Source organism: Zootoca vivipara, chromosome 7 (assembly GCF_965207765.1).
Source record: "Zootoca vivipara chromosome 7, rZooViv2.hap1.1, whole genome shotgun sequence".
In the NCBI taxonomy this organism is placed as follows: Eukaryota; Metazoa; Chordata; class Lepidosauria; order Squamata; family Lacertidae; genus Zootoca; species Zootoca vivipara.
Window position 1 is genome coordinate 66,372,827 of NC_142590.1, and position 27,155 is coordinate 66,399,981.

The following is a 27,155-nucleotide window of genomic DNA, read 5'->3' on the forward strand; positions in this document are numbered from 1 at the left end:
AAAACTTGTGCTTCCCTTACGTGCAGTTTGCCGAAGCTAAGGCAACATTATTTTTAAAACACAGGCTTCTTACTCAGAGCTGACTCACGGAAATTCATGGACAAGAAACTCCATTAATTTTATCACTGATTGTTTTCCATTAGATAGCAAGGTGCTTTTATTTAGAAAACTCATTTAGACAATTGCTGAGAAAATATGTCTAAATTGTTATCTTTTTTTCCTGTTGGTCCTTAATACTGTGCTCTCAATTAAGCCATGAATTTCTAAAGACATATTTTCTAGTCATAATTTTGTAGTTTAAAAAAATGGTTCAAAGGCCTTGATCCAGAAAGATCCATGTATAAATTGAGATGCTGCTGTTTAGAAAGAAAACCAAAGCCATCCCAGATCTATAAACCCCATCTTTTAAAAACAGTATTGATATGCTGTTTCAAATTAACTTATTTGACTTCATAAATTTGCCCTATCTTAAAATGGCACATAGCTTGGTTTTGTAGGAGAGTATATTCCAAATGTTAATGCTCAGGGTCTTGTTTTGGTGAGCAAACATCTTCCATAGTTTCAAAATGTTTGAAAACTTTAATGTGATTAACTTCTGCTTCTTTCAAAAAATTAGCAGATGGCATGTTGAACACAAGCATATTCTTCAAAGATGAATATGTTCAGATTCTGAGCATATTATATTATGTGACTACTGGATATTACTCACCAAAGTAGCATAGGAGAGACCAGATTGATCAACCAGTTATTTCAGCTGAAATAAAATCTGAGATCCTTACAACTTATGATATCACAGGACATTCTTATCACCGTTGTTTATCTCTGAAATCTGTTTTCCAAGAGCTCACCTTCATTTTCTTAACCCTCTTCCTTTAGCATATACATTCTGCTTTTTCGAAATGTTACAGGAGGGGTCCAGGAGCATTGAAATAAAATCAACTCTTGTCTGGGGTTTTTCTTTTCTTTTCCTACTGTGTCCCTTTTTTCCTGTGCCATATCATGTTTGTTCATTGTTCTGTGACCTTGCATGCAGTTTTTCCTTTGCGATGTATTCCTCTCAAACAAGAACGTAACAAAAAGCAGGAAGTGTTGCACAGAATCTTATGCTCAGAAGAGTAACCCTCTCCACAGCTGGATGGAAATACCTTGAAAATGCAGAAGAGATCAAGGTAATGCACTATTTTGCTACCAGGTCCTTGAAGGTGCATGTGTAGCAGCTTGTATAGTGCTGTCTCAGGAAATGCCTGATTAGAACATCAACAGATTGTCCAGTATAGTAAAAGGGCATGAAGTCTGTGAAGCATGTTAAGGGTGCTTCAAACAGGAAATTGTCAAAGAAAGTCAACTGGAATCCAGTATTTTCTTGAGACCAGGAAGCAGCAGTGCAACTCTGCCTGCTTTGTATCTTGGGGTCACTGGTGAGAGGAGGGCTTCCAGTATTGATCTGATTGTCAAGTCCGCTTGTTGGCAATCATGCCCTAAAAGAGAATGTCTCTTATTTTAAGCACAGTGAGGATGATGTCAGTGATGAGGTATTCTGTTTTCATATCACATAGGGAGTATCCAGAACAGCTACTCCAGCGGCTACTCCGCCATCTGCATGTTCGACAGCCTTTGTTCGCAAGAGATGGCCAACATGCTTGTTCACCATTAGATCCTGACCCAGTCTACAAGAGAAAAATCAAAAGGACTAATTAAATTCATATAGTGACAGTTTTGACTCTGCAGTCTTACCAAACTCCTTAGTTAACAGACCCTGCTTGATGTACCAGCGCTTATATAAGCATACTGATTTAAGAGTTTTACAACTCTTACAGCATTATGCATGAGCAATACCCATTTCAGCAGGCACAATGGAGGGTTGTGCAATTTACCCACCCAGAAATTAGTATCTGCTTTAGAACAGATGCACCTAATGGCCTCTATATACACCCACACCCACACCCCACCTACTAAGCAACATGTGTGTTACACTATCATCATTAATTATATTGCTGCCATAGTAAAAAAAACACAGGAGACTGCTTTAAGATCATTGGCCCCACCAGAGGACCCGTTTATTGAGCACTCATCCAATTTGCATACCCAGAGTTTGGATTATATCTGCTCTTTACTGATTATTCGTTTTGATTTGTTGGTAGAGCAGGTACACAACTGAGAATTTGGCCTATATTCATGCTAACACAGAATCAGAGTTGGAAGGGACCCCAAGGGTCATCTAGTCCAACCCCCTGCAACGCAGGAATCTCAGCTAAAGCATCCATGACAGATAGCCATCCATCCTTCGCTTAAAAACCTCCAATGAAGAAGAGTCCACCTCCTTCCGAGGAAGTCCATTCCACTGATTTACGCATATTCCCATAAGTCAATGCATTTCCCCATGTCTTCTGAAAACTGAAGTGTTGTTTTATTGAAGCAGATTTGTTGTGCTAGGCAACAGCCCTTTAATCCACTTTAATTGTACCTAAGGTTCCAACATGTGCTTGAATACTTCTTGCATAATAGGTACCCTTGGCTGACAAAAGTGCTGTATTTTTTTTTTTACAGCACTACTTTGGAGATGCTACAGATTGCACCTGGAACACATGCTATGGATACAGAAATTACTACCAATGAGCTCCATACCACTTCCATTGTTCCAAATGTCCTGTTCAGTGACACATTATTTAGCTCAGTACTAACCAATGCTATGCATCCTATATAATAAAGTCCCTGTGTCTCTGCGTCCAATATTCCCTGTGTCCCTGGGTTTGCGCTAATGTGCATGTGCCCCACGGACACAGGGACTGGATGAAGAGGCGGGACGTACACACACGCGCGCTCTCTCCCCCCCTCAACCCTCTGCCTCCCGTTCCCCTGCGGCGGCGGACCAAGATGGCGGCATCAGGCTCCGGGGCCGCGGGAGCCCAGTCCGGCTCCCCCCACCGCCGCGGCCCCGGAGCCCAATGCCGCCATCTTGGTCCGCCTCCTCCTCCTCCTCCTGACAACCCTACCTGGCCCGTGGGAGGAGCGGCGGGGCTGCGGCCTTCCCTCCCTCTCTGCGCTCGGCCGCGGGACACGACGGGAGAGCGCTTTGTTTAATTGCGTTCCTAGCGCGCCCCGCGGCTGAGCGCAGAAAGGGAGGGAAGGCCGCGGCCCCGCCGCACCTCTAGCGCCCGTTTTCTTAACGGGCTGAATGAGACTAGTAGGAATATAAAAATATTAAAAGCAAAGACACAGACCCAGTAAGTAATGTTACTTTCTCACCTGACGTAGACTCCAAAAATTCCCAATTCAGACACACATTCTGATACTTTCAGTGGACTGTGAGCCCTCAGTAAATAATTCAGTGCAGGGAGAGGCTTGATCTTGTCCATGAGAATGTAGGAGGTCCTTTCTGGACTGTCTTTAATTTTCTCTAGAACCTGCTTGAGCTCTTCGCCATAGAGGTTGTTCCCTAACAAACACAGCAGCAGGTAAAATGAATTCACTAGAGCTGGAGTGAGTGAAGGTGTGTGCTGGGTCCCTGTAGTCACCCCAGCAAGTACAGAACAAGAAGAAAAGCAATCGCCGACGACTGGCACTAGTGTTAGCGGTAAGCAAGTCAGTGGGATTGAACCATTAGCTGATCCATTGGGGGGGGGGGGGTTGGTTGGTTTGAGAGAAATGATCCTGATCCAAAATCCAAAATGTGTAGAATATGCTTAGATAATGCTTCCACAACATTTTGTTTTATCAGCTGAATTACCTGTAACCTTTTTTCCTACTAAGTTTAAATTTCAGTTTAGATACGCAGTACAGTACCAGAAGAAAGCACTACAGAATTATTTGCTACAGCATCAGGGAAGACAATTTGTCTCTAATAAGCTACTTTGGTTCTTACACAATTATTTAAAATGTGTGTGTGTGCATACAGATATGTCCTGATCCTTGAACCAGGCTGTTGACTCATCAGCCAGATGGGCGGGGTATAAATAATAAATTATTATATTATTATTATTATCATACACAGAGTACCAGTTACTGACCTCCTCCCTCACGTTGTGGCTTTAACACAAAGCGGTCTGGGTCAGCAATAGCCATGGCAATAATCTTATCACCTTCTTCATCCTGCAAGGAGGAGAAAGGGAACACACACACACACACACACACACACACACACAGAGAGAGAGAGAGAGCAACTTTTGCATATATGTTTTTTACAACTTTGGCTTTAACTAAGTTCTATTGCCTAACAAATAAAATTCTAAAACAATGTATGGAGACTATAAGAATGCATTCATCACAACAATCTCCTCAGATGTTGTACCGTGCTGCATTTTTAAAAATGCATCCAGTTCAAGGCAGTGTACGTATCCCTCTATGCATTACTACTTACCATCTCCATAGAATAAAGGCCGGTGAATGTTGCTCTTAATCGAGCCACTGCTTCTGGTTTATTTGGCAGTAATTTTTCCAGTATTCCTGGTCGGCTCAGCTCCTGCTGAACTTTTTTGGTCCCAGCAAGCTGTGTAGCAATATCAGGGCATTTAGCTGCTCTAGATCTTTCCAACAGCAACCGTGCCTCCCAGTTCTTTTACAAAAACAGAAAAAAGATAATTTCAATCAAGGTTCTATATAACATGTATTGTTTAATATTTCAAAATTGGGAGTTTTATGCATTCAAGTGCATGGGCAGATGCTGAGGTTGACACTAACTGGGATCCAAAGTACCACCTTCTGCTTGCAGAGAGGGGATTTTCAGATTTAGCCTTGCAGCACCACACATCTCCTTCCAAGCCATTCAGAGAATCACCCCAAGGGGCAAACCCAGGATCAAGTGGAGAAACCATAAGTGGCTGGGTCCCTCCTCATGATCCCTTGGAAGGGTGGCATTGGTAAGAATGATATAATTGTATGCAGATACACATGCCTCTGCTACTCAAGGCACAGGAAAACCTAGCAAAAACTAGATATTTTCAGAGCACAAACTGAATACGTGGCTAGAAGACATTTCTGTTTACCCATGATAGCCACAAGCTTGCATATAGCAAGTCAGCTAAAAGCACCATGACTATTAAGCTATGAAGTAACCTGCAAATTCAACTGGAAACCTCATTTTAAAAATATGTATCTTTAGATAGCATATTGAGGCAAACAAGCCACCAGACTCTCAACACAGAACAGGTTAAGATATCACTTCCACCAGCTGGATGTTTGGGGAAATTGGCTGAACTACTTCTATAATTAGCTGTTTGATTGAATGTATTCAGAATTCCCCAGGGCATAGCTGTCAAGTTTTCCCTTTTCTCGCGAGGAAGCCTATTCACCCTAAGGGAATTTCCCTTAAAAAAAAAAGGGAGAACTTGACAGCTATGCCCCAGGGTGATTGTTGTTGTTGTTTAGTCGTTGTGTTCGACTATTCATGACCCCATGGACCATAGCACGCCAGGCACTCCTGTCTTCCACTGCCTCCTGCAGTTTGGTCAAACTCATGTTCATAGCTCATGGAGTTTTCTTGACAGGGATACTGGAGTGGCTTGCCAGTTCCTTCTCCAGGTGGATCACGTTTAGTCAAAACTCTCCACTATGACCTGTCCATCTTGGGTGGCCCTGCATGACATAGCTCATAGCTTCTCTGAGTTATTCAAGCCCCTTCGCCACAACAAGGCATTGATCCAGGGTGATTACCAAACAACTAAAGTGATTACCAACAGGGTGATTACCAAACAGCTAAAGAATTACACATGCACTGAATTCATATTTGGGGTCCAACTGTGCCGAGGATAATGTCACTTGCAGTGCTCCAGAGATTGCAATCAAGATTTCAAGACAGTGGGTGATATTCAATGTCAATTAGAGTAGACCCATTATAATCAATGGACTTAAGTGTTTCAGTGGGTCCACTCAGAGTAGGATCTAGCTGGGTATCACCCAGTAATACGAACCTGTTTGTTATAATTCTTTGGCACGTAACCTTCTCTATAGTACACCACTGCAATTTCCTCCCCATCTCTGAAATAAAGAAAAGGAAAACAATCAGTGGTTCCTTCAACATGGCTCTCTCACACACAAGATTTAAAATATTATATACAATACATTCTACAGATGTAGGATTTTGTTCCATTTATGAATTGTTTTCTAATCCTGCAAGAAGATACTTACAAAAGCAAGCTTTCAAATAAATTACCTAGTGGATCAATAGATCACAATCTCTCTGCTTATGGATACAAATACTAGTTCCTTTCAGAGTTCTTTGGTAAAGTCTATATAGCAACTTTCCATGTTTTAAGTTGTGTATCAGTAGTACATGACTGAACATGTAGGAATTGCATAGCAATGGAGTTTCCAAATGAGTAGCATGGCCTGAATCTTGACAATCTGAACACACTTGTTTTATTAACAGCAACAAGAATCTTCATTAAAACCCCAGAAACATGGCAGATACTTAATGTTTACATATCAACCCAATTGCAGTTTATTATGCATATCAAAATGGACATGTTAGCACTCCCAACATCAACCTGGGTTATTTTTAGATAAGCCAAACTACAGTGTGAAATCCTCCTTGAAATCACATACAGTAGTACCTCGGGTTACGAACACGATCCGTTCCGGATCGCGGTTCGTAACCCGAAAAGGTCGCAAACCGAGCACCATTTCTGCGCATGCGCAAAGCGCGCGCTCTGCTTCTGCGCATGCGCAGGGGGGGGCGCCGAAAACACTTCCGGGGGTGCGGAGTTCGTAACCCGAACTGTTTGCAACCCGAGCGGGTCGTAAACCGAGGTACGACTGTATGGGGTATCCACCCATTAAACTAAGGTTTGTGAGCTCACTATATTTAATAGGAAAATACTTACATATGCAATCTCTTGTCATTGTCCAAAGACGCTTTTTCAAACACATCTTTAAATCTTCTTCGGATCACCCGGATATTCCTTTAGGAAACAGACAAGAAATATTAAGGCTAAAGTCCTATACAGTAGAACCTCTACTTACAACCGCCTCTGCTTGGGCCCAATCCAAGTCGCGACCGCGGCAAACCTGGAAGTAAATACTGGGTTTGCCATGATTCACGCATGCGCAGAAGCGGCTTCTGACGTTAGCGGCTGCCGCCGCCGGCGCATGCACACAACGGCACTTCTACCAGCGACCCATTTCGCCTAAAGGACGGGCCGCCGGAACGGATTATGGTGATGTAGAGGTTCCACTGTACATAATTACCTGGGAGTAAGTCACAATTGCATTATGAGATTAGCTCTATCTATGTTCATGTTATAAATCCTGCACTGTATTTTAAAGCTTAGTTAGGAAAAGATAATGTAGCTATAAACGATATGCATTGAACTTCTAACAGGATTGAAGAGCCCATTTTTGTCACAGAACCTTTCTGCTGTGAGGTATCATAGGAAACTTAGGATCACAGATAACAATTCAGCCAGTTACAGCACAGAGTATGTCTACTCTGAAGTATGTCCCATTAATTTCACTGGGGCTTACTCTGAGGTCAGTGGGTATCAGATTGCAGTTTTAAACCCTTAAGTTCTGTTAATTATAATAGGAGAGTTAAATGCTAAATCATGTCATTAGGTTTTATTAGGACAACAGTCTTTTTGCACCTTAAAAGTGTAATGAATTTATCTTTAAAAAATATAATTTAGCAGAGCCAAAAAAGGTCATTAAACATGAATGATGTGAATGAGACCAGATTTCACAGGACTAATTAAATGGCATTACGTGAAACACTTCATCTTATTAGATGAAAAAAATTACCTCATCCAAAGTTCATTTTCTACACAGCGTTGGTCAAAAATATTCCTCTGAGCCTCTTCAACTAGAAACATTACCACTGCTCTGAAACAAAAATATAACACATCAATATACTAAGTTTCCTCATTTAAAAATATATTTTTGTGCTTCTTACTTACTACTCTTTACAGCAGCTGTACTGAAAACTGCTACAACAGGTCAAAATTACAGTGCCAGATAAGGCACAACAGAGTGCTGCTTCATACTGTACATTTGCCACTTCCTGCTGTTTCTACCCCTTCTACATCTTTGAGCATGTATATGACAATTATACAAAGAATCAAACAGATACAAAGAGGAGATATCCATAATAAGGAATTTATAGTTCTAGTTACAGGTAGGTAGCTGTGTTGGTCTGCCGTAGTCGAAACAAAACAAAAAAATTCCTTCCAGTAGCACCTTAGTTGGTCTCTAAGGTGCTACTGGAGGGAAGGAATTTATAGTTTAACATCTGAAGAGTTTCCTAATAATTCATGCATCCAACAGCTAGGGTCTTCCTTCAAATATTTATACTAGATTTGTGGTCCTACCCTCATAGCCCTCATAGTCAACAAAAGAGTGGCAAAAGCTGTAATGGGATGCAATCTCAAAAATGACAGAATGATCTCAATACGAATCCAAGGCAGACCTTTTAACATCACAGTAATCCAAGTTTATGCACCAACTACCGGTGCTGAAGAAAGTGAAATTGACCAATTCTATGAAGACCTACAACACCTTCTAGAAATGACACCAAAGAAGGATGTTCTTCTCATTACAGGGGACTGGAATGCTAAAGTAGGGAATCAAGAGATAAAAGGAACAACTGGCAAGTTTGGCCTTGGAGTTCAAAATGAAGCAGGGCAAAGGCTAATAGAGTTCTGTCAAGAGAACAAGCTGGTCATCACAAACACTCTATTCCAACAACACAAGAGACGACTCTACACATGGATATCACCAAATGGACAACATCGAAATCAGATTGATATTCTCTGCAGCCAAAGATGGAGAAGCTCTATACAGTCAGCAAAAACAAGACCTGGAGCTGACTGTAACTCAGATCATCAGCTTCTTATAGCAAAATTCCAGCTTAAACTGAAGAAAGTAGGAAAAACCACTGGGCCAGTAAGATACAATCTGAATCAAATCCCTTATGAATACACAGTGGAAGTGAGGAACAGGTTTAAGGATTTAGATTTGGTGGACAGAGTGCCTGAAGAACTATGGATGGAGGCTCGTAACATTATACAGGAGGCAGCAATGAAAACCATCCCAAGGAAAAGGAAATGCAAGAAAGCAAAATGGCTGTCCAACGAGGCCTTACAAATAGCGGAGGAGAGGAGGCAAGCAAAATGCAAGGGAGATAGGGAAAGATACAGGAAACTGAATGCAGATTTCCAAAAAACAGCAAGGAGAGACAAGAGGGTCTTCTTAAATGAGCAATGCAAAGAAATAGAGGAAAACAATAGAATGGGGAAAACCAGAGATCTGTTCAAGAAAATTGGAGATATGAAAGGAACATTTCGTACAAAGATTACCATAATCAAGGACAAAACTGGTAAGGACCTAACAGAAGCAGAAGACATCAAGAAGAGGTGGCAAGAATACACAGAGGAATTATACCAGAAAGATATGGAGGTCTCGTACACCTCAGGTAGTGTGGTTGCTGACCTTGAGCCAGACATCTTGGAGAGTGAAGTCAAATGGGCCTTAGAAAGCATTGCTAATAACAAGGCCAGTGGAAGTGATGATATTCCAGCTGAACTGTTTAAAATTTTAAAAGATGATGCTGTTAAGGTGCTACACCCAATATGCCAGCAAGTTTGGAAAACTCAGCAATGGCCAGAGGATTGGAGAAGATCAGTCTACATCCCAATTCCAAAGAAGGGCAGTGCCAAAGAATGCTACAACTACCGCACAATTGCGCTCATATCACACGCTAGCAAGGTTATGCTTAAAATTCTACAAGGCAGGCTTAGGCAGTATGTGGACCGAGAACTCCCAGAAGTGCAAGCTGGATTTCGAAAGGGCAGAGGAACCAGAGACCAAATAGCAAACATGTGCTGGATTATGGAGAAAGCTAGAGAGTTCCAGAAAAACGTCTACTTCTGCTTCATTGACTATGCAAAAGCCTTTGACTGTGCCGACCACAGCAAACTATGGCAAGTTCTTAAAGAAATGGGAGTGCCTGATCACCTCATCTGTCTCCTGAGAAATCTCTATGTGGGACAAGAAGCTACAGTTAGAACTGGATATGGAACAACTGATTGGTTCAAAATTGGGAAAGGAGTACGACAAGGTTGTATATTGTCTCCCTGCTTATTTAACTTATATGCAGAATTCATCATGCGAAAGGCTGGACTAGATGAATCACAAGCCGGAATTAAGATTGCTGGAAGAAATATCAACAACCTCAGATATGCAGATGACACAACCTTGATGGCAGAAAGCGAGGAGGAATTAAAGAACCTTTTAATGAGGGTGAAAGAGGAGAGCGCAAAATATGGTCTGAAGCTCAACATCAAAAAAACCAAGATCATGGCCACTGGTCCCATCACCTCCTGGCAAATAGAAGGGGAAGAAATGGAGGCAGTGAGAGATTTTACTTTCTTGGGCTCCTTGATCACTGCAGATGGTGACAGCAGTCACGAAATTAAAAGACGCCTGCTTCTTGGGAGAAAAGCAATGACAAACCTAGACAGCATCTTAAAAAGCAGAGACATCACCTTGCCGACAAAGGTCCGTATAGTTAAAGCTATGGTTTTCCCAGTAGTGATGTATGGAAGTGAGAGTTGGACCATAAAGAAGGCTGATCGCCGAAGAATTGATGCTTTTGAATTATGGTGCTGGAGGAGACTCTTGAGAGTCCCATGGACTGCAAGAAGATCAAACCTATCCATTCTTAAGGAAATCAGCCCTGAGTGCTCCCTGGAAGGACAGATCGTGAAGCTGAGGCTCCAATACTTTGGCCACCTCATGAGAAGAGAAGAATCCTTGGAAAAGACCCTGATGTTGGGAAAGATTGAGGGCACTAGGAGAAGGGGACGACAGAGGACAAGATGGTTGGACAGTGTTCTCGAAGCTACGAACATGAGTTTGACCAAACTGCGGGAGGCAGTGCAAGACAGGAGTGCCTGGCGTGCTATGGTCCATGGGGTCACGAAGAGTCGGACACGACTAAACGACTAAACAACAACAAGTGGTCCTACCCTATAAGAGGAAGTGGGTTAAACAAGTAGTTGAACAGTAGAATTATATGTAAAACAGCTTCAGTTGATTTATATAGCTGGGAAGAGAAAGGTCTATAAACAGGCCCTCCTGGTGCAGTGAAGGAAAAAACCCACAATACTGCCAGCATTGTTTTGCAGGTAGTGGCCCTGAGACCAGTTTTTCCATCTATGCCAAGAGACATTTGATAGGAGGTGCCTGCCATAACATACTACAGGAATGTCATTGTCCCCCTAAATAAGGGAATGAAAACCTACTGTATAGGAAGATAAAATTCTCTTTCCCAGTTTTCCTTCATGTGCCTATTCCTATCATACACTTCCTTCAATATTCTATAAGATGGAGACAGTGGGCTTATTTGCATTTTCTTGTTTGTGAAAACAAGTAACAGCATATTTCATGCAGATGAACAACAATCATAGCTATGTAGATTTTGCAGTTCTCTTCCCCTACCTGTCTGAGCCGTAGAGTTCCCAAGCTTTTGCAATGCCCATGGCAATCCCTTTGGCTGGATTATTGGTCAGTAATTTTGAGGCTTCCTTAGATTTCCCCAGAACATTCAACACATGCCTGCGATTGGGATACATATAGAAAAGTCACACAATAATTCACTGTACACAGCTGCCATTGAAGAGCCAACCAATTGAGTTGTAAAATACATATGCCAACCATCCTTTATGAATGGTGCACATGTGTACAAAGTTACTTTTGCATGCCAAATGTATGTAAGCCCAATAGTTGACAGTAAAGTCATGGAGAAGTAATCCAACTAATGCATTCTTTCAGCGCAAGGATTTCCACTTGCAAAATAAGACTTTCTCCACCGCTCCTCCCCCTTGTGCTCCTCCTTTCCCCAAATTTGCTGCAGAGGGCTGCGGGAAACCCTGGAGCAGATTTAGGGGATACATGGAGGGACAGTGTCCCCTTGTTAACGAGGAAATCAATTTACGCATGTTTCCAGGTACTATAAATTAATTTTGTACTTGACAATAGATTCCTGAAAGCTATATATAACAGACAAAGCTTTTCCAAAAGGACACAACATGCTACTGTGTCTTCTGTGATTGCACTGTCCAAGTGCAAAAATCAGAATTGGGTTCAGAATTCTGTATAATGAGAACCTCAGATTTCATTTTTCATAATAAGTCCCCTGAGGTTGTGATGGTCAGCTGTGGCAAGACTTACTGAGATAGTCACATCTACAATGCTACTGCTTGTGATTCTCAGGAAGGAAGGTGGAAACATAAAAAAGGCTCTCCGCTAGATGCTAGATTACCTCCTAGGCTGGTGCAACAAAGGCCCAGATCAGATACACTGCCACCACAAGAGAGCAGCAGGCTCAGTTCAAGATTGCACACATATTGTGCTAGCCTAACTCGGCCCACTGCAAGGGTTTCTGTTGGCTACTGCCTGTAAGGATACTGCCAATAGTAGCTTTTGCCTCTCATCTGGGCAAATGCATTGGCCAGTGGAGCCAGGCAGAACTGAGTGGAGATACACATCTGCCTCATCCAAACCCCCTCCAGCACAGCAAATCAGGGTATTGGTTTGCTCTGCAAATTTTAAATTGGCTTCTGTAACATGGGCAAACATTGCCAGGTAGTCTCAAAAGCTAGAAAAGGGAAGAATGAACAGTAGATGAGGGGGTAGGCCTTTAGCATCTTGTCTAGCTCTTTGTACCTCACCCATACAACAGAATTATACACAGCCTTGGCTAAAGGATAAGACACTCAAGAGTAAGCAAAATGAAGTACCATCTACAGCAGGCATCCCCAAACTTCGGCCCTCCAGATGTTTTGGACTACAATTCCCATAATCCCTGACCACTGGTCCTGTTAGCTAGGGATCATGGGAGTTGTAGGCCAAAATATCTGGAGGGCCGCAGTTTGGGGATGCCTGATCTACAGTATAAGAAGTTGTTTTCCTGAAAACACACACAGTAAGACACACAGATGGGAAGCTCTTACCGATGCACTGCAGTGGTTCTAGATGTGAGGCCTCCAAAGCTGGCAGCAATAGTGTTTATTTCTATTTGCTTTAGAGCTGGAGTGCCTTCTGCACCATAGTCAAACATGTAATCAGAGCGATTAATTCCTAAAAACACAGACTGGACAAGGCAAAAAAGTAGCAAGAAAGGCAGCAGCCATCATTCCAAAGAGGATTCTATACATCAAATAAACTGACTGCTAATCTTGACCAGCACTGGACATTTAATTGTATGACAAGCCACATGACTACCAATCAGCTTTCTTGAAAATCTGAAAAACTGCACCTGTAGATTCAACTTAAAAACAGCACTGGCCTTTGAGACATCATCTGTCAAGTGCCAACTGAGCTAAAAACATATTATGGGTGGAGGGGGTGGTTATTGTTTTTATTAGGCATTTCGTGTTTTTATCTTTTATTTTTATGCTGTGAATCATCCTGAGATGAAGGATGGTATAAATTTTAATAAATAATAATAATAACAACAACTGTTTGATTGTAAACAAACAACCCTCAAATCAGTTTACAAAGAGAATTAAACAATACAATTATTAGTAAAATACAGTTTCAAACAACTATTAAAACACTAAAAACAAACATATAAAATCATATATTCTCATGGAATACCTGAGTTACTCCTTCTTTCAGGACTTGCTTGTAAATTTTGAAAAGCTGAGCTGTAAAGTCATCTACTTTGACAGTACTAAGAGGAGAGAAAACAAATCTTATTTAGTACTCAAGCCTGCTGTGACAAAACAAGGGAATTATCATTACAATGTTTTATGTAAAACCATTTGACGTTAATACTTCTTTGTCAAACCTGTGTATTGTGGCCTTAGCAATAATGGCAAGATGATTTAGTGTTATACCCCAGCTCTGAACATATTACATGGAAGATGCTAGTTCTATGAAATCAGGAGGGCTTATGTCTACATGAATGTTTAAAGATCTCTTGTGCCTTGAATAGCTGTCTGACAATCTAAAAAACAGCTTGTGAGGGCTTTACCTAAGGATGAAAATTTTGCCTCCTGAAAACCTTTCCCGAGGGGGAGGGGAAGGAAACTACCAGTCTTGGAATCATGTGTCAGATTTCATACAGCTTGTGTTCACACAGAACAAAAACATGCATTGTAAGCATAAAAATAAAGCTTTAGTTGTTCTCTAACCTTTCCTCTTCAATTAGCCAAATGCCAATCAAGCTAATAGGCAAGGGAGTTAATGATTATGAGATATTTAGGAACATTGGGTTGAAACTAAACTAACCTTAGTACAAACCAGAAGTATATCCAAGATTAAGGAAGTTTAAATTCAAAGTTCTTTTTTCCTAATACATACGTAATACGTACCTTGCAAGAGTGCGTTCCAGAAATTCTGTGTTCCGGCTAACTTCATCTACCAGCAGGTTAAAGTCTTGTTGAACTGAATAGGCTTGCTCAAGTAGACTGCTTGGTACTGCAGATGGGAGCAGTGTAAAGGGAGCATAATTCACCACCTATTGACAAAGGTTTAAAAATGAACGTGTCAAGAACTACTATTCCCTTCCAGTAACAAATCAGGTTAAGCCCTTTTAAAACTTCAGAATATACAGGATGAATATAGGGAATACAACACAACAGTACTAGAATGGAACTATACCTGCAGTAATCTGGGGTGCGGTGAGATAAGGTGATGTAGGAGCAGGGAGGAGAGCCACCTAAGAGCTACAAAGGATAAGGTGAAGGAAATGGGAGTGAAGAGTTCCCTTTGGCTCCATGCAACACACTGACTTGCCTGCTTGCATTGGGCAAGTTCACACAGCCAGATTGCTCTATATAATATTAAATGAAAATATATCCTCACGTGGAGGAAAGCTAGGGGAAATGGCAATGGTCAGTTCACACTACTGAATTTCTCCAGTTAGTTATGTTCACTGCATGAAGAAAGGTTGGACAGTGCCTACAATGAACATTAGCAAAATGACCATGTGTTGCAGGCGTCTGCAAATTGGGACTATAAATGTTGGCAATACACACATGAACATTAGCACAGACATAATGAAGGGATGGGGAGAGAGTTGAAGGATAAACACAGACTGACAAAGCTGTTTATCCACACAACTGTATACATGACAATATGGAGCAAGGTTTATGTGAATTGTGTGATACATGCAATGAGCCAGCAGTAATCTCCCCGTGTGCCCTGCCCAGTTCATACTGCATGGTGCTCCAGTGAAGGAAAAATGGGCTATTTTATGGATGAAAGTTGGAAACTGTCATGGCAGCATAAGGCTAGGATGTAAAAAAAAGTCTGGTACTGTATGGCTAATGTCAAAATGTACAGTGCATCCTGGTGGGAACTAGCCTCACTCCAGAATCCCAAAGCTTTCCCCTTCCCTAACAACACACCATGTTGTTACTGGGATTTCCCCCCCCCCCAAGTTTTACTATCTTCTTTCCATGGGTGTTGGATCATGAAATCTAGTTTTGAACTTACATCAGATGAATTGGGGTCATCTTTGGTCCTCATGAGAACACCTTCAAGTAGTGCTGCATCCACTGCAATTGGTGCCACATACTGAATGAGCTGGACATTACACAAAATGTCTTTCCAAGGGGCAGTCATTGTGAAGGCTGAGGCAGCAGAGAATAAATCTGAAAGCATTTTAAAATAATTACCATAAGGCAGGGGAACCCAACAATTGAAGGTGAAAGAAAAACACTTTCAGAAATTTATGGTACTGTAATGGAATCCTAAAGAGAGAAGCAGTCCAATGATTTTTCTGCCTGAAGTGGAGCCCCCTGTTAGGGTGAACACTTAAAAAAAAAATCTTACTGTACCATTTAGACACTGTTATCTGCCTTCATCAACTTTCTGCCCTTCACTGCCACCCTGAGCTCATTGGGAGGGATATAAATTTAATAAATAAATAAATGGTGCTGGCTGCAGCAAGCTTCTTTACCCTACTCCATGGCAGAACCAGCCCTGGATACAAGCTAAATAAGCATCTAGATTTAATGAAGTACTAAGTAGCACTTTGTGCAAGTGTAACAACTTCTGCTTTCACAATGGGACTTTCTCTCCCACCTAAATCTGCTTTGAGGACAGATCTGGGGATGACAGGGAGCGGCACAATAAAGAAGCATCTCCACTTTTGTTGCATAAAATAAAGACAGAATAATTGTTTTCATGTTTTGTTTTGTGTGTTGCAAGCTGCCCAGATAACTTTATATTATGGGGTAGCATGCAAAAGCTGCAAATAAGCATATAAATTTTATTTTCCTTTGTTGCAATGTGTATTTTTCTAATGAAATAATTGACAGGCTAGAAATTAAAAGTGTGAAGGTATCATTTCCCCTGCATCCCACAACCACAGAATGTACATAAAGTGCAGCTTCACTCTCTGCTGTTCATTTGTGTGAACAAAGCTGCAAAACAAATGTCACACTGTCATCAATTTATCACACTGTCCTTTTGTAACAACTCCCTGACTGTGTCTGCATAACCTGAATCCAGCAGTCAACACTGTGAGGATGAGCTCCCAGAATGCAATGTGGTATCTATGTTTGCACATATTAGACAGGTTAGTTAGTCATATTAGGATAAACTGCATGGATTGAAGTAGTCATTCGTGTTAGAGGAATCTGTCAGTTTATGAGCATTTGAAACATAGCTCCAAAGCGCATCTGGCAGTTGTACCTCTTGGGCAGGGCTGTGGTCCATTACCCGTAGCAGCGAGATATGGTATGACTGTGAGGTTCAAGTACCAGCAAGTAGAATAATTAATCCCTAAGGATATGGATCTCAACTCTTCATGTCAAAACAGAACTCACATGCTTTAAACTAACAAACTCAGACTTATGACAATAGCTTGTTCAAGAGAAAACCTGTACAAAACACCATACTAAAAAAGGCTGTTTACCTGTAATAGTCATAATGACTACATTTTTCAGCCTTTTAAGTACACAATTTAAAACTCCTAGATTGCATACACTTGTCACACGCACACACAGCCTTTCACTTAAATTGCTCAGGTTGAACCACCAAGAGAGCAGCTCTTTAAGTACATACACATTTTAGCGCATTTTTCACACCACATGCTGGGAAAAACTTGGACGTCTATGGACATTCCAGAATGCATACTCCTTGTGTGTCGCAAAGGTAGTGCAAAGAAAGAATGTTAACAAAAACGCAGTGAAATTCAATGCAACCAGATAAAATTCAAACTTTCTTTAAAATATTAGTTCTGGATTATTTTAATCACTCTACCAAAACACTGAGTCAGTGGGATACTTTAGGGAAGGGGGGGGTACTGTCCTACGGCAAACACAAGGAAGCAAATGCTGAGTCATTCACAACCCAACTCCAGCAGTTTACAAATGATTGTGCAGTTGGAGAAAATATCTGTGTATGCATGTAAATAGCCTTCATATCTCAGACTAGATGCCCCCGCCACTCTTCCTTCATAAAACAGCCTGACAGCTTGTTCTCGCCCCCCTTTTTATGGGGGGCATGGGATGTTTGCCTCTTAATACTGACCTTTGCCTCCTGGGCATTGTCCATCGTTACCCCCACGCCACTTCCGCCATTCCTAGTCCCTCAAGTAAGGATTAGCGCAAAAACATTTCACTTCTCCTCCATAATTAATTGAACGGGAATAAAACTATTCTGCCTTTAATACCCCCACCCCTACAACAACCACAACTTCTCATCGTTCGGGGAGGCACCGCTTTGTCATCGGCGCTCCCGCTTCCCGGTTCCAACGCGGCAGGGCAGAAGCGAGCGAGTACGAGGACCCCCATCGCCCCCTTAACAAGCTCACCCCTCCCGCTCCCTCGCCCAGACCACACCCGCCTCCTCACATTCAAACTGCCTAGGCAACCGTTGGAGGTAACACGATGACGGAGACCCTCCCCCCCTCCCTCTATTTTTAAATCCGGGTACCTGGAGTCACTCGAGTGAAAGTCCCCAACCGAGAGCGCTCTACTCTTCAGGCGCTAAGAATCAGATGCCCTCTCACAGATTGGCTACCCCGCCAGCCTATCGAGAAGCCGACGCGTCCTTTCCTGCTGATTGGCAGGAGCCTCATCTAATCGCGTTGGAAAACTGCAAGGAGGGGAGGATAGGGAAAAAAGAGAGGCGGAGCCAATGCAAATGAAAAAGGCGGCTCGTGCTATTCTACCCCGCCCCGCCCCTTTTGAGGTTGCGCAAGGTTCGCCCGTCAGGAGTTTCCCGGCAGGGGGCGGGCGCCATATTTGAATGTAGTCGACTCAGTCGGTGTTAGGATGGGGATGGAGTCGGGGTTGTCGCTGGAATATAGGTGTCACAGGGCGGGTGGAGGAGCGGCGGGCCGTTCCCCCAACACGGAGAGGGCCAGAGCTAAGCCTCTGGCTGTTGCTGGAGCCGCCGTTTGTTAACTAGAAAGGAAGCCGAGATAAATAATTGGGACTGGTTATAGGAGAGGGTCGTGAGACACGGGCGCCTCGTCACAGAGGTATGCGGGTGCCAGTCCCCATTGTCGTGAGGGGCTCTGGCGTCACGCGTGTCTCCCCGAGAGCCAAGGGAAGGCCCGCAGCAGGGGCTGAGGGAGGAGCTGCTTAGAGCCACCTGCGGGTGAGAGACGGGACGGGAAGCCAACGCGGGTTGGCTGCGAACCTTTTTCCCTCTCGGTTTAGGTAGGGTTGCCATACGTCAACAGCTTTGCCAAAAAGAAAAGCTCAGTACTGTACTGTATCTGCCTTCTATGAAGGAAGTCCAAGCTCCTGGCGTGAAAGCCCTTGGTCTTGTTGTTGCTTCATTTCCTTCCTCACTCTTCTGATAGCCATTGATCTTGGCTGATCCACCGTCTGCAGGTCTCCTGGACCTCCAAAAGTATGTCCTGACCCATGAATGCTTAGAATTATCTCCCAGTGCACCTGCACAATGCTATCCTACGTCCTTCAGATGAAAATCACTCCAACCCCGCCTTTGCTTTACTTGGCACACCGATTCTCATGCCCTAATGTGCAATGAAGCATGTGCAATTGAAATTTCCGCATATTGCTTCTCTTGTTTAAAACATTTTTATTCTGCTCTTTAGCCAAAAAAGGCTCTTACAGTGAAGTGCAAAAGATTGCTAACACTCCCTGCCCTCGGGTTTACAATCTGCCTCCTTTATTTGTTGTTTCCTTGTGTTGAATATGATACTATGTTTCTCAGGGAAGTAACCTGTCTTTTTGTACTATATTTGCCATGCTATGTAAATTGTACTATATAAATGATAATGATAAAGCTGGGAAAGATGATTAGATAGGTTTGTTGTTCTTCAATATAAACAGCAGGTGCAAGGCCCCTTAGAGAAGCAAGGGCCTGTTCTGTTGATCTCAGTGGAACTGACACACCTCAGCCTGAAAAGTGAGATGAGCACCGCACCGCATAGTCTCCTTTGACTGGACCTAAACTTTACCCTTTTTTACCTTTACCTACACCACCCTGTAAGCATGTTTATGTTTGCTGTCACACACTCTGGAAGTTGAAGTACATAACCAGGCTCTTTAGCCATTTGATTTACAATGCAACATTTTAAATGACATTTTTAAATAAACCTTTTAGGTGGTTGTAGGGTGGTCCAAATGGGTAAAAAATATAAAAAGATAAAATTATATTGGACCAATTCAAGGTGGTGTAGTGGTTAGTTAAAATATTGTGTACCATCCTAAAAAGGTCCAATAAAATCTACATTAATATTTTTAAGAGGAGTATATTCTGGCATGTATTTTTCAAAATTTGTTTTAGTTTATAATGACTAGTCATGCTATATTTGCATTTTAGGTGATATGTCCAACAAGAACTCAGCAGGGTCTGACACAGAAAGTGAACATAATTTTTATTCTGACTGTTTGGAGGAAAGTCTTACACAAACCAACAAAGGTAAACTGAAGACCAGACAAAGAAGTACCTTTATTCTAAATTATTAACTCTATTAATAGATAAGTTCTATAGTGGTCAATTTGTTGCTGGCATTATAATGATGGATTCTGTTAACTGCTTTTGAAAACTATAACTTTGGTGTGTTTTTTGTAATGTTCAGAAATAATGTTTTAGAGTTGATAGGTTTTCTTCTTTTTCCCCAGACTCACTTGACTGCAAAAACAGCCCCTTTCTACATCATTTAGAGAACAATACACAGTTTCAAGTGGAATTATCTCCAGAATCTATATTGCAATTAAACTTTAAGGACTGTCAGACAAATGGTCAGCCGTCAAAAGCTTATTCATCCAAAATATTTCCAGATCTTGACAGGTCTTGTAGAGACCATTTGTACTTAAATTGTAGAATCCCTTATGTGACTGTTACTAAGAATTCAGAAAAAGAACAAACCTTTTATACAATTAAGGAAGCTTATGCATTTGATAAGCTACATAAAAATCATCCATCAACTGATTATTATCCCACTTCAAAGCAGAACAAAGCTGTGCAAGTTTCATTTCCTTGCAAAGAAACGGAAGCTGGGGGAAATGCTGTCTGTGAATTTTTCAAACAACCAGGAATACATTCTGAAGTAGAAGAGACACCAAACAGGAAAGCTATAATATTTCACAGTACTGAAAGTATTTTCAGTAAAAAGACAAATTCTAATGAACTGGTGAAAGACAATTCTGATTACTCTTCAGAAATTCCTTATAAAACTCACAGTCCCCAGACACTTGAGCAAATCTATTTGCACCCTAGTTCTGGAGGACTTGTTATTTCTTTGGTATTAGAAGCAGCATATAGAAATCCATCTGGTTCATCACAAGGAGTTGGTAATTCTTCAAATGTTAGGGTGGGAAAAGAAGATTCACAGAGGCATGCTTTAGCTTTTAAATTTAAAGGCCCGGAGTGTAACCAGTTGTTTAAGAAGTTGCGTATTTCTATTGTTCCAAGTTCTGTACACTCAGATACAGAGAAGGAAAAACATAATACACCTTTTATAAAACTGGTAGGACTTTCACAAATTTTGGTTGATGAGTCCAGACCATCTCTTGCCTCCCATGCTGAATCATCTGAAGCTAGTCAGCCTCTGGAAACTCATACAGAGCCATCTGAATCCCGAAGCTTCAACAGTGATTCTGATCAAGTGCTATCGGAAGCTAGTCAACCTCTGGCAACTCATACAGAGCCATCTGAATCCCGAAGCTTCAACAGTGATTCTGATCAAGTGCTATCTTCACTGGAACTTTTGTCTTCCAGTGGGTTCTTTCCATCACTGAAACATTCACACACAACTCAGTCTTCTCACTACTTTGTCCAATCATTGCCATGTTACAAGGTTACCCCTGTTCATAGGACTTCTGAAGTTCAGAAAGTTCAACTGAAGGCATCCAGGCCTGTGAAATCTGTTGTATTTACCAAAAGCACAAAAGTACAGAAGGACAGAAAATTGCGAACCAAACCTCATGCTTCCAAATTTCAGTGGTCCAAGGCTTTGGATACTGAACCTATGAACCAAAACCCTCAAGCAGCCGAAATAAACAAACCATTTTTTGTACCCTTAACACAGACTACTAAATGTTCCTGCAGCCCATTGCTTGATTTAGCTGTTGATTTGCATTCTGAAGGAAAGTATTCTGAAACGCTCCGAAGTGTTCACAGAAAATATTGCAAACGAACTGGGGGTGGCAAAGTAACTCCTAGAATTTCCTCCTGTTGCCTGCGAAATCCAAATCCTAGAAGCCATTTTGAGAATCTCCAATATATTTCTCCAGTAAGAAAGAACAGCAATTCAAAGATGCGAAACATACTGAACTATTGTTTAGGTTGGACTGGAGGACAGAAGCCATGTGAAAACTGTAAAGGGGGGGTTTCTCCCACTCTGGATAGTTCAAATATAACGAGGAATGAGATACGCACTCCACACACCCCAACTGATGGAAATTCCATTGCCTCACTTCTTCCAGGTTCAAGGAATAGTCCAGTTCCACTTCCTACTGCACTATCTCTTTCAAATGAGTGGAGGCATTCATCTGCTCCCTGTATGCAAATTGAAAGAGGCACTTGGAGTCCTGCACTATCCTATTCTGATGCTAAATGTAGCAATTCTCATTCTCCTTGTGCAAATATTAAAGTAGTGCAGCTACCCAACGAAATGAATATGCTTAAAAATATAGGTATGGAAAAAATGGATTTTGGACCTGTCCAGATGGCTGGTGGAGGCTTAGCCCCTAGGAAGCACTCAATCTGCCCATGTGGAACTATGTCTCAATGTGGCTTGTTCCCCAATGATATTTCAGAGTTGGTTAAGGAAAAAGCTAGAGGAAGCCCCAATATTAACCAGAGAGCCAATATGACTGAATTCAACAGGGTGAATTCCCATGCAGGAACCTTCAACACACAGGAAGACTGCTGTGCTAGTTGTCGTTGTTGTTTTCATGATCCACAAGAAGTGGCAAGAAATCATTTTATTAAAGTACAGTCCTACTTTGAGAATGGATGTCCTAGGAAGAACTTGAGAGAAAATGTTGTAGAGAGAAACAAGACACAGAAAAGAGGTGAAAGAAAAAATGTCAGCTTCCATATAGGACCGAGTCATTCACAAGTGACAGGTACACAAAATGCATCACTTTCTAATTATGGCTATCAGGCACCTGTTTATCACTCTGAATGCTCAGGCTGTACATGCTGCCAGAACACTGTTAAAGAACATCTTGACTTAAATCATCAAATGCTAAAGAACTGCTTAAACAGAGAGAGTGTTTTTCTAGTGGACCCTGGAAAGGGGACTAGAAGCCGGTGCAAATGTTCCCAAGAAATCCCTCTTTTCTGTGTTGACCAAACTGATACGTATAAGGGAAACAGGTGTGATTTCCATGAGAACAGAATATAACCTTACTCAGGTTTGTATTCGTTTATTTATTTTTTGATATATGTGTGGCTATCAAGTTGGAAGGATATAGACATACAGTACTTTACTTTTCTGATCTGCAATTATTTCCCCCCCAATGTCACTGAGAAAGTGGGTGCAAATGATGCTCACAAAATTGCATGTTTATCTGTAGAAGAAAAGGTTTTTTGTTTAGCAAACTAGATAGTGAGGAGAACATTTCCATCCCAGATTTCTCTCTGACATGCTAGTTTTCTATTGACTGGGATTTTTCTTTTCTTATGCAAAAGCATTAAATCTTGTGAACCCCAACCTGTAGCCCTAACACAGATGTACCACTTCAGTGAAAATTAGATCAAAGACTTTATGACTGTCTAAGGAAGGTCATATGCATTTCTTGTTGAACTAATAACTCTGCAAATTGTGTTTTCTTATTTGAACTTTTCTACCTATCAATGAAGACCAGGACCCTAGTTTAACCTTATCAGCTAAGTTCCAGCTCAGATTTTTAATTTTAGTTATTTGTTTCTTATATTTTACTATTTGTATTTGTTTGGATAGCTTATGAGTTGTCTCAGAAGTTTCACATTGTGGGGGAAAGGCTTGATAAAAATGTTTTTAATAAATTGTTTAAAACCAGTTGGGCAAATATTCAATAAAAGATAATTCTAGAACCATCAGGCTGCCATTGAGAATGTACACTATACATGGTATAAGCTATTACTGTCCATAGTACAATGGCATTCTAAAAAAAATATACAGTGCTAATATTGAAATTAAGACTTAACTTATTTTCTGCCAACCTATCCATTAAAAGTACTAATTGGGATTAAAGCAAAAGTGTGGGAACAGGGCATGGGGAGACTTAAACCTATTCCAGACTCCTTTCAGCTTGGTGACATAGGCTTGCAACTCAGCAGAACTTACACTTGCGACGTGGGTGGTGTAAAAACAACAACTCATTTTAAAGGCTTGTTTTCCCTCAGGCCGGCTTAGCCACTGGTAACCCCAACTCTTCAATAGAGTTTGGAATACGGATAAAATGGCCTAATTTAAGATGGCATAAATTCTGCTGGCTTCCTACAGATTGCTCTGCCAAAGTTACATTTAACATACAATTGGTTGTCAGCTTTAAAAGTACAGGGTACTCACTTGTGCTGTTTATTTTTATTAGGGATCTTCACATATTAACCAAGGATGGAAAAGGCTCGATGGAAACCACAAACGCTGTAAAAAAAGAAGTTGGTACAGTTGTTTTCAATGACAAGTCAGTGGTTTGAAAAATGAAATGTTGATGTATGTTGGTATGTGCTTTGTAGTGAATATCAATAAATGAAGACCCACAAAGGACAGTCACAATGAGTTGTCGCCAAATAGTGACACATGCAGCTCATGCTGATACTGCATCACAGCTTCCCCACCAAGCAAAGAAGGATAAACTGTTTGGTATACGAGGAGAATAAGAATGCTTCTAAATTGTTGCTGTTTTGGATTGTGGTTCAGTCACATAATGGGAAATTCAGGTTACAAAACTGAAATTTATTTGGCACTCTAGCATAGCAACCTTGCTTTCCCCCAGAACTGGACTTTCTGCCAAAATGAAAGTGACTGAAAAATGCTCAATAATACATATTGTTTATGGTAAACTGCAGAAGTATATATATTAGTCTAATACAGCAAAAGCAATGAAGTATTGTGTGATATCTTGAAGACTAGCAGATTTATGGCATACACATTAGGCAGGGATAGCCAATGTGCCCTCCAGATGATGTTGGACTTCAGCTCCCACCATCCCTGACTATGGCTGGAACTTATGGGAGTTTGGAGTGCAACATTATATTTGGCTGCTCCTAGATTAGAGCCTAGAAGATCATATTTTCTTTAGTTCTGTCCCAGATAGTTCAGTGGACTTAACTCTCCTTGAAAGCATGTTCTCCCTGAACAGGAATATTGGATGAAAAGCTTTTTACCTCTGACCTGCTAGTGAAATGCTGTCAAGCAGGAGTTTGGCAGTCAGTGTTTCCTTCTGTTTTCTCCAGTGCTCCCTGCCAGTTTGCATGTAAGATTCATGCGACTATATTCACTAGTTATGAATGCCCAGTTCATGAATCCTGAATCTCATGATCAATTTTTGTATCATCAAGTACGGTAGATGTGCAAGTAGACTTTTCTGCATTACCTTGTAGCACCCACATGATGGCAGTATATGAAGGCAAAACCCCCATCTTTACAGGATTATTCTTCAGTATTTACAATATTATTTGAAACTTTCTTTTTCTTGTTTCAGTCGCTAAACTTTATAATCTGCACACTGGTCCTGTAAGATAGCTTTACTCAATTAGCTTTGCAGGAGACCTGAGATTAATAGAAGAGATTTTGCAGCATTACCAGCCTATGCAGATCAATGTAGCTAGTAAATTCACTTGGTCATGAATTATATAAACTGCAGCTGATGTGCATGCTTATGCATTAGGTTTTCTGGGTCTAGGATTCAGTATGGTTGAAATTCACTTTTTGCAACTAGCTGTGACTAATCAATTGCTTCACATCACTTCACTATGATCCTATTTAGGTTTACAGTGTGATAAAAGTGGATGTTATGGACTGATGGTTTCAGCTGTTCTGTTGAATTTATACTCTTTTGCTGAGATTCTGTTTAAATCACTAGTTACTTAAAGGAATGTGAAGCTATGGATGGAGAGATCAGTCTACCTCTTATCTATCGGTATGTTGTTTTCACAGGTGATCATTATTTGTCCGCATTCATCTGTATTTTTTTTAAATGCATTGAAAATGTGTACTGTATTTAAATATCTTATTTTCTCAGATTACACATTTCTAAATGTATTTTAGCTTAAAATAGGCATTTTCATACAAATTTTTGTGTGCCTTTTGAGCCGAGATCTGTATTTCTACATTCAGAGAAGCGTGAAATGTCATAGTGAATGTGCATTCCACATGCTCATAATGCATGTCCTTTAGTTTGGATAAATATTACTAGAATTTACAGCACTCTTCTGCTGACATCATCATTAACATGGTCTGTTTGTTATGGTAGATTGGCCACATTGCCCCCCCACCCCCCAAAAAAAAAACTTGATGGAGGGTTGCTCTGTTGTTTTGCTTCAGCTACTCTAGAATAGTTTGTGATCTTATACATAACAGATTCTCACTAAACAACCCATACACCGTCCAAATCATTTGAAATCATCTGCTCTACCTCTAACTGCTAAAGTTTCACTCACACTTTGAAGTTAGTTTTCTCAGTCATAAAGGTAGACACTTGCAAAGGAGGAGGAGGAGGAGGAGGAGGAGGAGGAGGAGGAGGAGGAGGAGGAGGAGGAAAGATTCTTGTCCTGGCCAGATTCTACACTTGGATAGAATAATAGAATTAAAATAGCACTATACTTAGATTTAGATTTAGGATTACAAATTATTATCAGAACTGGATAGGGTCAAAAAGCCATCTAATTACAACCACACAAAGCCCATTAAGGCAGGACCATTTATTCTCCAGATCCCTGCCACAGACTACTTTGTTTACACTATCCAGACTACACATGGTAAAAGAGAACAGGCACTCCAGAAAAAACACTTGCAGAACACTCTACAGGGTGAAGGTGAAAAGTAAATTAGACCCTTTCTCAGATTTCTTCTGATTTCTAAGTTTTCAGGAAACTTCATAAAAATAATTTGTCTCATAGTATGAACCACCTAAGTTTCTAAACGTTTAAACACACTTTGTAATATTAAAATTCTCTTATTTTTTATGCCACAATCAAAAATATTTACCCTGGGCTATTTCAGTGAACTTTACTGTGTGCTTAGGACAGCAGCATTAATCATCCTGTTGATAATTCAAGATAGCAGGGGGGGGGACACTAAATCTGGTCTTCTGGACAAGTGGGGAGGTGGTTTGGATACTGGAGGGATAGAAGTGTCATAGGAAGACTACAAGCAGGTAAAGTTTGAATTTACAGTGCCAGGCCTCCCTTTGTAGGGATGGAGGAACAATTTGAATGGTCAGCTGCCAGAGACTTATGGAATCTGATGGATTTCTGAATGTGCTGGGGGATTTTTCAGTAGCCAAAGCTGATAAACCTGTGGAAGCCTTTATCTCGTTTTAGAATGATGCAGCGAGGAGGCCTATTGACAAAACCACTCCAGATTACGCAGGTTTTGAAGATAGATCTATCTATTTACGCAGGCATTTTCATCTTTTAGTTTCTCTTTTAGTTGCTGTGCTGTTCTAATGAGATGGTTTCCCAGATATTTTAATCATGGATATTTATCTTTTAATGTTTTAGTGGGATTTTAGAGGGGGTTTAGTGAAATTATTTTATATATCATGGTATAATTATTGTGTATTTTCATTATT

The 27,155-nt window shown here is 41.0% G+C and overlaps 2 protein-coding genes across 3 annotated transcripts; one reads left to right on the top strand and one right to left on the bottom strand.

Annotated features, from left to right (window-relative positions):
- Positions 1-109: 109 nt before the first annotated feature.
- Positions 110-17,935, bottom strand: GSS (glutathione synthetase). 2 transcript variants are annotated; one of them, XM_035121373.3, is made up of 13 exons: positions 17,881-17,935; positions 15,433-15,590; positions 14,307-14,452; positions 13,588-13,663; positions 12,942-13,081; positions 11,428-11,544; positions 7,732-7,812; positions 6,819-6,896; positions 5,907-5,973; positions 4,358-4,552; positions 4,008-4,089; positions 3,247-3,436; positions 110-1,667 (listed from the first exon to the last, which is right to left on the bottom strand). In XM_035121373.3, exons 2-13 carry the CDS (start codon positions 15,559-15,561, stop codon positions 1,544-1,546), a joined length of 1,425 nt encoding a protein of 474 aa, XP_034977264.3. In that variant the 5' UTR covers positions 15,562-15,590; positions 17,881-17,935; the 3' UTR covers positions 110-1,543. The 2 variants fall into 2 exon arrangements, with proteins under 2 accessions (XP_034977264.3, XP_034977265.3); XM_035121374.3 differs by having other exon boundaries at positions 17,476-17,935.
- A 252-nt stretch (positions 17,936-18,187) lies between these two features.
- Positions 18,188-25,862, top strand: LOC118088472 (uncharacterized). Its single transcript, XM_035122165.3, has 4 exons — positions 18,188-18,430; positions 19,747-19,845; positions 20,049-22,790; positions 23,952-25,862. The coding sequence occupies exons 2-3, from the start codon at positions 19,752-19,754 to the stop codon at positions 22,778-22,780; spliced, it is 2,826 nt and encodes a 941-aa protein (XP_034978056.2). The 5' UTR covers positions 18,188-18,430; positions 19,747-19,751; the 3' UTR covers positions 22,781-22,790; positions 23,952-25,862.
- Positions 25,863-27,155: the final 1,293 nt, after the last annotated feature.

What these genes read in the sequence shown, in the direction of transcription:
- GSS (XM_035121373.3), bottom strand. Translation starts at nt 15,561, where the DNA reads ATGACTGCCCCTTGGAAAGACATTTTGTGTAATGTCCAGCTCATTCAG. An exon ending in AGAACCACTGCAGTGCATCG is followed by an intron (nt 11,545 to 12,941) that starts GTAAGAGCTTCC and finishes TCCCAATCGCAG; the next exon opens with GCATGTGTTGAATGTTCTGG. An exon ending in GAACTCTACGGCTCAGACAG is followed by an intron (nt 7,813 to 11,427) that starts GTAGGGGAAGAG and finishes TTTTTGTTTCAG; the next exon opens with AGCAGTGGTAATGTTTCTAG.
- LOC118088472 (XM_035122165.3), top strand. Translation starts at nt 19,752, where the DNA reads ATGTCCAACAAGAACTCAGCAGGGTCTGACACAGAAAGTGAACATAAT. An exon ending in TCTTACACAAACCAACAAAG is followed by an intron (nt 19,846 to 20,048) that starts GTAAACTGAAGA and finishes CTTTTTCCCCAG; the next exon opens with ACTCACTTGACTGCAAAAAC.